The sequence below is a fragment of the Hipposideros armiger genome, unplaced genomic scaffold (genome assembly GCF_001890085.2).
Source record: "Hipposideros armiger isolate ML-2016 unplaced genomic scaffold, ASM189008v1 scaffold_213, whole genome shotgun sequence".
NCBI lineage: Eukaryota > Metazoa > Chordata > Mammalia > Chiroptera > Hipposideridae > Hipposideros > Hipposideros armiger.
This window is the reverse complement of record NW_017731563.1, coordinates 1,608,512-1,619,148: the sequence shown is the minus strand read 5'-3', so window position 1 is coordinate 1,619,148 and position 10,637 is coordinate 1,608,512. Positions and strand designations below refer to the sequence as shown.

At 45.2% G+C, this 10,637-nt stretch overlaps 1 protein-coding gene across 1 annotated transcript in view; it reads right to left on the bottom strand.

The window, feature by feature from the left end:
• Positions 1 to 924: 924 nt before the first annotated feature.
• Positions 925 to 10,637, bottom strand: part of ERC1 (ELKS/RAB6-interacting/CAST family member 1) — a 543,350-nt gene continuing 533,637 nt past the window's right edge. The window contains exon 19 of the mRNA XM_019654119.1: positions 925 to 6,468. Coding sequence (XP_019509664.1) covers positions 6,331 to 6,468 — 138 coding nt within the window. The 3' untranslated portion in view covers positions 925 to 6,330. The remainder of the gene's footprint in view (positions 6,469 to 10,637) is intronic.

Here is a 10,637-nt window from a genome sequence, read left to right as displayed (position 1 = left end):
TCCCTGGGTGTTCACACTTCTGTTGACTGACACAGCTCCCATGTCTAGAGCGAATACATCAGACACACCCAGGGAAGCTAGAGTCCCAGCTCCGAACAAAACCCCTCAAGCAGTAGCCTCCTCGCTGCTCTGCCACCTGCTCCACGGCTCTTTGGCAGTGGGTGCTCACTCTAAGCTCTGGAGCACAATGAGATCCGAAATGGGGGACCTGGATCAGGGTTTCGGGTGTAAGGAAGAAGGCAGGTGAAAATTGACTTTAAAAAGCAATTGAGGGGCCGGCTGAGTGATGCGTTGGTTAAGAGCTGGCTTGGGACGCTAGAGGACCCTGGTTCGGATCCCACACATGAGGGCCAGTGACACTGCCCTCCACAGCTAAGATGCTGAACAACAGCTCAACCTGGAGCTGGGCTGCCGTGAGTCGCCGGCACAGCCCCTGCTGCAGTGGGTTGCCATGGGCTACCGTATGTAGCCAGCAGCCAGTGTGAGCGGCCAGCAGCCGCCGTGAGCGGCCGTCCAGAAGCCGGCGACTGATCTGCCTCGCCCGGGAAGAGCGCAATGATGGTGCCAACTTGGGCCAGTGAAGCAACGTCCTCCACAACTAGACTGAAGAACAAAACGACAGCAACTTGTCTGTTCCCCTTCCCCCAATTCCCTAGCGCTGTTCCCATCCCCCAATTCCCCAATAATAATAAAAAAAAGCAATTGAGGGGGCTGCCAACTCAGAGTTGAGGTAGGAACCTAAAGGAGTCTTCCTCTCTCTGAGGTCACCCAGCCAGGCCTGGCAATTCCTCTGTCACCCTTAGGACTGGGCACCCTTGGTTCTCGGATTACTTACCACTGGAGTTGACCTCTGGGGACTGCTTGCCTCTCCCTGCTTTTCTAGGATTATCAGACTGGATGAGACTCAAAAAAAGACACAGCACACAATTTTTAAATAACTTTATAATTTCCCAATGGATTTAGTTTGTGAATAAAAAAGAAAAAAATGAACAAAGTGTTTACAATAATTATCAAGGCAAAGTTGACTATAACACAATTTCTTTGTAGTGTCATTATCCTGTCAGTAACATGACTGGCCACCACACATACACACGCTCACACACGCACATGCACACCTGCACTCACACACACGTGTGCACACACACACTCACGCGCACACACGCAAACTGGAAGGCAGCGGGTGCATTTGCATCACAGACACCACCATTGCAGCTGCTACTGTCACCAAAAGGAACTCAAGCTACAAGGAGTCAGTACTGCCCCTTAGCTCCTCACTAAAGTGCAGCGCTTCTCTTCTGAGGCAGAGGTGGGCATGAGTCCCAGGGAGACCCTGGCTTCACCCTGGGCATCCTGGTGTGCTGGGAGGCTTCTGGGCTAGTCCTGCATGAGGCAGGCAGGCCAGCACAGCGGTGTGCCACCCTCAGGGGGCCCAGCTACACTGGCGGATGATGCAACACTGGTGTGGTGTGGAAACAGGCGCGGGGCTCAGGGGGCTGGCTCTGGCCTACGCATGCATCCTCTGGCTTCAGCTGATTCACTTCCTTTCCAAACCGTGGCAACTCGGGAGCCAACAGAGACAGCCCGGGCCCGGGAGATCTGGGGTCTAAAAATCTTAAAGGGAAAGAATCTAGGAACTGAAGCCAGAAGGAACTGAGATCTGAGTGTAATTCATTCACCTGGATTGCAGGCTCTGGGCTGGCCAGTTCTCGGCCCATATTGGATGGGTCACTGGATGATATAGCACCAAGAGGGCAGGAAAGAGGTTCTGTGGCCTGTAGAGGGCTGCTGCCAGGTGTGGGGCTTGAGTCAGGCCCAGGTAACCACACTGTATTAGGCACACTGAGCTGGGGCCAACGTGGGGTGAGGGTGGTTATGGGGTCACAAACTGTGCAAGTTCTACCCAGAAGTCCTGAGGATGTAAGGAAAACGCTGGCACAATGGGGACTCTCTGAGCCCCCGATTCCCATTCCTTTTCCTCAGCAGCTATCTCTCAGTCACCTACTGGAGTGTGGCCCTTGTGCTTCACAAGTGGCCAGCCCAGCTGACACCTCAGCCGACTTGGGAGGAGGGGAGGAGTTTGGCTGCCCCATAGCTTGAATTCCTTTAATATGATATTGGTTTGCATTTTTTAAAAACACAGCTCTTTAATTTTTTTAGTTCTACAACTACTTTTTAATATCTTAATAATCTCAACAATGGACACAACGTAACTGCCCCAATTCTCTGAGCCACACAGACAATATTGACGAGCAGAGAAACAGAAGGAGGTGGGATGGGACAAACACCCACTCCCCCCAAATCAATCCCTAAAATCATCTCTCCCCCAAAAGAGTCAAGAGGAGAAATACCTACAATAGGATCACAGCACTCGCTAAACACACTGGAAAAAAATCAGGAGACACTTGGTTACAGTTTCGACACTAAAAAGATTGGAAACAGTATTTGCTTAAAAAGAGTAAGTAAAGACAGCCATTTTGTTCAGAAGGATTTCCCTGTAATGTATGTTTTTTTCTTGCCCAAATATTCCCTTAGTTCACATAGGGGAAACACCAGATTCTCTTAAAACATTTCTTTGAATGGTTCAAGTTACTGTCCTGAGAAACCCAGGACTGGCAGTGATGGGTGGGTGGTCTCGCAGGCTTGGACAGGGCAGCGAGCTGCAGTGCCCCTGTTCTCATCTCCTTTTCCACAGTTCTGAACTGGTGGGAGGTGAGGCCAGGGAGGCAGCATGAAAGGTACTAACAGTGCTGACACAGATAGGGCCTACTGACACTTAGGACGTGCCAAGGGAGGGTCACGTTCCATGTGGCAACGTACTCTTTGATTTGCTCTTCCCTCAAAGTCCCTGAGGGTGGCCAGCAGGCCTATATGTAAGCAGTGGGGTCAGACAGGAGGGCAGGATGGTGCTGCGATTAGCAGGACTCTCTAGCAGCAAATCCAAATGCCAATCCTGACCATCAACAGGGGAGGAATTAGGTTAGCAGTTGACTAAAACATGATGACTTCCTCTTCCTCTTCTCTCACTCCCAGGAGTGGGTGAGCCAATGAACTCCTCATGGAAAACCAAACAGACTTTTACTGAAAAAAAAGTGCCAAGTAACATTGCCATTAGTGACACTGAAGGTGGTCTTGAGTCCAGTCTGCCTTACTAGAATTTTAAAAGCCCAAGTGTAAGGAAGAGAGAAAAGAACTTAAGATCTTTAGATAGTAATGTATGAGGTCAAAGGTTAGAACTGGGATGGCTTTGGGGATTTCTATTCATATTTCTTAACACGTTAAAGCCCACTTAAAGTCTTTTTTATTTCAAATGGTATCCAAGTCCTTGCAAATCTCAATTCAGGTACTTCATCAGGAACTCGATGAGTGCCTGGGACAGAGGTATGTGAAAAGATGAGAGTCACATTGTATTTCTTTAGTCATGAGCCCCAAGCTCCGTTTACTGTTTTTCTTCTTGTTGTCCTCCTCATGATGACTTTGATTTGGGGTACAGGTCTTTAGGTGTTAAGGGGAAACTAAACTTTCCAACGGAATGATGAGTTTGGTGAACATTACAGGCAATCTGCAGTGAGCTGCCAAGGTCACAGACCTTTGGTGGTAGCTGCGTGACCTTGTGAAACCTTGAGAACCATAAGAGGGTCATGGAACAACAAGTCCTTGTGTGATGTGAGCTGTGCATTTAGTAAAAGTTGGCTCAATGAATGATCTAAGTTCAATAAGATACTCTAAATGCTAGAAACGGTATTCACTTTGTCCCTGTAATATAAGGTCATGCTCACCATTAAACTTTAGCCAGAGTCTGTTTAGGACCAAACAGCTCCCAGAAACGGTGGTGAGACTAGGGAGGATCAATGAGATCCTTGCCATGGTTCAGAGAGGCCACACAGACATCTGCCCCCGAAATGTTTCTTCTCAGAAGCACTGGTATGGAGGACTTCCACAAGGTTTCAGAGGGGGAGAAATAGGAAGGGTCGAAATGAAAAGCGGGAGGAAGGAGGCACAGAGAGTGTCACGCACCAAGGGGGCAAGAGTGGCAGGCCCTGTATTTGAGGATAAAGGCTGAGCCAGTGGGATCCAGGGAGACCTGGCCCATCTCTCACTTGTCAGACCAGCTGCTGAACAGCTAGCCAGCCAGGCTTTTCTGCTTTCTCTGTTCTGTGGTAGTCCTGCGAAAGGTGTTGTCATCATACCTCAGTACTGCGCAGTAAGGTAGATAAAGTGAGATTCTAATACTCCAGCCCTAAAATGCTGGGGGCTTTCTACATGATTTATGGACAGTGCAATAAATACGTGGGATTGAGGTAATTGACCACAATGACCACCCATTACTGTGGAGCTCCTGCACCCCCACTCTGGCCAGCCTGGCTATCAGGAAGCGTCTCAGTAAGAAGTTTACAAGCAGAGTCCATTTAAACCTTCGATAAGAAACACTACAGCTTCTCACAGGGAGAGATTGTTTTATAGCAGGGAATCACGGCAGCTGGAGATTTGACCATATAAGTTAATGAGACAGTCGCGGCTGCTGGTGGGAAGATACTGATGGCTGTGATGACTTTACAGGCAGCATCAGCGTCTTTGGGTGAGTAACGGGGGAGAGGGAGGGGGAAGAGAAAACGTAAGACAAAGACATTCAGCCCAGGAACTCTTATCAGGAGATGTGGCTGTCTGGGCGGTGTCTGGCTGCAGAGGTGAAGGCCTATGTTTGGGTTAAGTGGTTTATTTCCTGGTGCCTGATTACTTGTGACTGCCATTGCCTATGGTTGGGAAAAATGCCCTTCAAAATGCCAACACCTTCACCTGGATTTGCAACTTTGGGGTCGATTTTCTGATTTGTGACATGGAGCCGGCCAAGTTCCAAGAGGTTCACACAGATGTGTTAAGAAAACCCCACCACAGCCTCCTGAACAGTATATACTCTTTGAGGGGAGCAACAATAAACGAAAATCCTGGGTCACCGAAGGAGATCCTGCAGGCAGGTCAGTGACTCAGCCCCCTGCCCCCAAAGCCATCAATTCCATTACAGTGAGAAATGAGAAATGCTGATTTGTGAAAGACTTTTCTGGAAAGGAGACCTTCTATTAAGGTGGGGGAGGGGAAGAGCATGCCTTTTACTGCTGACTCACCCAAGTATGTCTCAGCATCCTTTATACCTCTCCCTCACTTTTTTTCGAGGATGAGTGCCTAACACTGACTTGCAAACAGTAGGCATTTCATAAATATTCCTTGAGTGAAAGAACAGAAGAAGGAATGTGTGTGGGATGAAAAATATTCATTCGTGCCAGAAGGAGTTTCCAGACAATGCATGAGACTTTGGATCTGGGAGTGCAAATCAAGAGTAGAGCTGTAAGGGTGGGAGATGAGTCAGGAACTCAGTCACCGTGGGGCTGCAAGAGCTTGGAGCATGGTGCTGGGAAGGCAGAAGTCATCCTTTGGGGCTCAGAGCTGCTTGGGAGAAGCCCACCTGATCCCAAGACTGGTCACCTTGTACAGAAGCAGAGCCGGTGAGGACAGTGCCTCATGCCGAACCCCTCTCTTCTTTCCATCGGAAATACGTGGTCTGACAAACTAAGTATAAGGTCAAAGGTCTCAAACTAGAGGGACTCAGGGAAGAACTGTTTGCACGACCCGCTTGTTACCGGGCTGAGAAGAAGGGCACGCTGGGCGAGACAGACAGGGCTGGGCACGGTGCTCATCCAGTGGTTCAGGAGGCCAACTCAAAGCTGCCCTGAGTAAATGCTGCAGAGAAAAGGAAGCGAAGGAAACAGCAAGAAGGGGAGTCATTTTTCTCTTCGTCCCTGTACTCTCTTTCCCCGTTTTTCTAATACTACCTTTCTGAGATTTTGTTTTTACCCTTTTAGGAGAAAGTACCTCCTAGTTGTGACATTGGAACACTCAGCTCTTTGGTCCATGGGGAAGCGTCCTCTCAGTATGTCGAACTCCAAGCAGGTTCCAGCTTTAGTTCTCATGCTGAGGACAGAAAGTAAGAAGCCCCCTACTCCATGTTTCCCTGTGAGGGCACAGCCACCAGGTCCTGAGTTCTCCGCAGGTGATGATTGGGTGTCAGTTCTTCATGCAGACTCAGCCACTTACCTGCCCTGGACATCAAGAAAGTAAGTGTAGAGACAACATCCAAAGTACAAAGGCAGAGCAGGATGACAGATGTCGAAACGGTGCTGGAATCCCACCTGCAGGACTAACCAGGCAGGTAGAGCTCGTAGTGTTAGTTTGGTGCCAAGAGGGTTCTGGGTGCCTGTTTCTTCTCGCAGTTCTCTTCCCTTGGCTCCTGGTTCACGGTGTCAGGCTGCTGGGCTGGCCATTCCCCACGGAGCAGGGTCAGGAGGACTCTTCCAATGCGTTGACCACCTGTTCCAGGATGTCAGGGCAGTGGTCTGCTATCTGCTGGAGGATGGCGTTGGCAAACTCCTGCAGCTCTGCATTGTCGCGCTCACCCTTTTCTAGCTCATTCTGAAGCTGAAAGCGGAAGGGGAGATGGAATTCAGGTAAAATGACACAATCCTATTTGCACTGACTTAAGAGTTACTGTTCATCAATAACAAAATGGCATTTGCGACAACATGGATGAAACTGAAGGCATTATACTAAGTGAAATAAGCCAGGTGGAGAATGACAAATATTGCATGGTGTCACTTACACGTGGGATCTAGAAAAAAAAATGGTCAAACTCACAAAATAGAGAGTACCAAGGTAGGTGCCAGGGGCTGGGGAATGGGGAGAGGCTGGTAAAAGGGTACAGATTTTCAGCTATAAGAAGAATAAGGCCTGAGGATCTAATGTACAACATGGTGACTATAGTTGAAAATACTATACTGTATATTGAAATTTGCTAAGAAAGTATAATGTAAGTGTTCTTATAAAGAGAAAAGGAGCTATGTGAGATGATGAATATGTTAACTCGATTGTGGGAATCCTTTCAAGATGGATATCAAATTATCATGTTGTACACTTTAATATATCACAATTTGATTTGTCAATTATGCCTCAATAAAGCTAAAAGAAGAAATGCAAAGAGATACTTTCTATGTGAAGTCTTCCTGCATCTAAGTCAACAACCAGGAAAGTGTAAAAGTGAATTATCAAATGTCTTTTCACGAAAATGAGAACTAAAGAAGTTAGTGACTAGTCCGAGGCCCAAAGATGGTCATCTGCAGAGCTGGGACTCCAATACCAGTGCTCTCACCCAGGTGGGATGTTCTTCCTACTGCTACATTCATGCCCTGGCCAGGGGGCACATGGATGATCTCAGACAGGATCTTAATCCTGTATAATGGTCCTTGCCCTACAGCAACTTGGAATTTGAAAGACTTCCCCTCTTTTCTATGCACCACTTTTATTCAGTATATCAGAGGACACTACCTTCACCCTCGGCCTGTTAATTTAACTAATGAGGTTATTTTGAGAAACATAAGGTAGTCAGTCCTCTGTTTAGGAGTAAGTACGTTTCTAACTTCCTATTGTTTTAAACACCCTCTTGGACACTCCTTCAAGCATTAGGCTTTTATTTTATTAACATTTATTGAAGGTCTGGATTTGATTCTTGTCCTGAAGACCCATTTAGGTTAATACAAGCGGCAAATACGTAAGCAGGTAGCCACAGCCCAGCGTGGTAAGTCGGAACCAGGCATGACATGTGCTGCAGGGGAAGTCGTGAGAATGGCTGCTCCATCCTGGAGGAGTCTGAGAAGATGGCACGAGAGGCAACGTGAGATTTGGACCTTGAGAGCTGATAGGAGTTTGTCTGGGAGGTCAAAGACAGAAGAGGCTTTCAAGCAGACGAAGCAAACACAGATGCAGGGCCATGCAAGTGCTGGGCACAGATCTGGGGAAGAGGGAGGCATTCTGTATGGCTGGAGCTTAAGGTGAGGGAACTGGGTGGAGAATGATAGGAAACAAAGCTGAGGCAACAGCCTGGGGCCAGACTGTGTCTGTAAAGTAAGGAGTTCAGATTTAATCTGGTTTAAACAACAACAGAAAGAAGTCCAAGAGTTTTTAAATAGTACAGAGACATGATCAGCTTCATTTTCTTAGAAGACAGTGATGAAGATAAAAATATGATAGACTGAGTGGGAAAAAGAATAGTCAAGGGAGGCAACTGTTACAAGCCCAGGTGAGAGTTAAGGGGGGCTAAAACTAAGGGAGGGTGCGGGGACGCTGCATGTGAGACTTTCCGCTGGGAGGACTGGGAGGAGGTGGAGCTAAGTGACAGACAATAGAGAATAACTTTGACAGTTCTAGCTGGGGATATTAGACAAATAAGATTGAAAATACAGGAGGCAGAGCACGTTTTAGGAAAGGAGGGAAATTAAAAATTGAGTTTAAAGTGTAGTTAAGAACATAGGTTCTGGAGTTAGGCTATCTCAGTTCCAATGTCAGCTCTGCCAATTATTGGTTTGTATGACCTGGACCTCTCTAAGCCTCAGTTTCCTCATCTGTAAAATGAGGCAATAACATTTATAGGGTTGTTTTAAAGATTTAATGAGATATTCCTATAAAGTATAATGCCTTACACATACAAAATGCTTGATAAATGTCAGGTGTTGTTATAATTATTATTACTGTTGTTCTTATTAAATAAGTAAGATTACCCAGAAAGAGCATATAGATTAAAAAGCAAAGAGAACCAACTTTTAATTATAGTCTTGATAGAATCTAGATGCTTTGAGCCAAGAATTAGAAGGCTGCTTCCTCAAATATATCAAAAAGTTGGGAAGAGATTTAGCAATCACCTTTCTGCTGAGTGTTTACTAAAAGATCAAGACATGCAGGGGCTAGATTCAGACCACACTAAGCCCTGTGCATATCAAGGCTTGGCTGTGTCATATACACAGGAATCTCTGAAATAGGAAAACCAAGGGGGCGAGGTGCCTTCTACATACAGCTGCACAGACTATAATCCAGAAATACTGCCAGGTGAAAAGGCTACAGCTAGCTCTCACGTCTCTTCAGTGGAACTGAAGTCAACCACGCAAAGTAAGTGAGGAGGACGTCAGGTTGTACTGCTTCAGTTTCCTATCTCAATAATTCCCAGGAATATTCTGAACAACTTTGGAATATATTCTGAGCCGGGTATCTGTACTTCATTTATTCTCTACAAGTCACATATTTATTTTCCATGAAATATTTTTCATTCTTTTTGGTTTCTGTTAAGTAGATAAACATGAAGTGACTAATGGATACATTTTAGTTTAATAACATTTTCAGACATTTTTTTTGGATTTAAAAAGTATTATTACAGTCATTGTAGAAAAATTTGGAAAAGAAAAGCACCAAGAAAAAAAAATCACCTATAACATTAGCATCAGGAGATAACTGTTGCTATATGTTTTGTCATAATATTCTGAGACTTTTATATATACATGTAATTCTAGAAACAAAATGGTAATATTATATAGGTTATTTCTACACTGACTTTATTTTCATCTAAAGTACACTACAAATACATTTCTAAACCAAATCTCAAAGGCTGTTTTTGGAACTTGAAAATTGATTCTAAAATTTATCCTGAATTGTAAATATATAAGAAAAGCCAAGAAAAATATTTTAAAGAAATAAAAATGATGTGGGACTTGCTCTACCACATTATAACACATACTATGAAAATACACTAATTAGAAGAGTATTATACTGATAAAATTAGATGAGTGGGATTTAGAATATGATCAGGAGGCATTTGACATCAATTAATATTTTGGGTTGATTGGGCCTACTTGTATTTAGATTCCTGTTCGTACTGTACATAAACATAAACTTCAAATTGGCCAAAGATCTAAATTCAAAAGTTATACTGTGAACATACATTCTTCGCAAGTGCACATGGATTAGTCTCCAGGTCATATGTCAGGCCACAAAACAAGTCTAAATAAATTTAAGAGGACTGAAATCTCATCAAGCATCCGTTCTGATCACGATGGTATGAAACTAGAAATCAATTATAAGAAGTAAACTGGAATATTTACAAATATGTGGCGAGTAAACAACATGCAACTGAAAAACCAACTGGCCAAATAAGAAATAAAAAAAAATAACAAAATACCTAAGACAAATAAAAATTGAAATACAACATACCAAAACTTATGGGATGCAGCAAAAGCAGTTCTAAGATGGAAAGTCATAGAGATAAATACCTACATTAAGAAAAAAGAAAGATCACTAATAAACAACCTAACTACACACCTCAAAGAACTAGAAAATGAATAACAAACAAAGCCCAAAGTTAGTAGAAGGACGTAAATAACAAATATCAGAGTGGAAATAAATGACATACAGGCTAAAAAGATAATGGAAAAGATGGATAAAACTAAGAGCTAGGGGCTGGCCAAGTGGCGTATTGGTTAAGAGCTGTCTTGGGACCCAGTTCGGATCCCACATGAGGGCCAGTGACACTGCTCTCTACAGCTAAGATGGCGAACAACAGCTCAACCTGGAGCTGGGCTGCCGTGAGTTGCTGGCGATGGCGTAGGCTGCAGCCCCTGATGCAGTGGGCTTCCATAAGCTACCGTGTGTGGCTGGCAGCCGGTGTGAGCTGCCAAGAGCCGCTGTGAGTGGCCATCCAGAGGCTGGGGACCGATTTGCCTAACCCGGGAAGAGCGCAATGATAATACCAACATGGGCCAGTGAAGCAA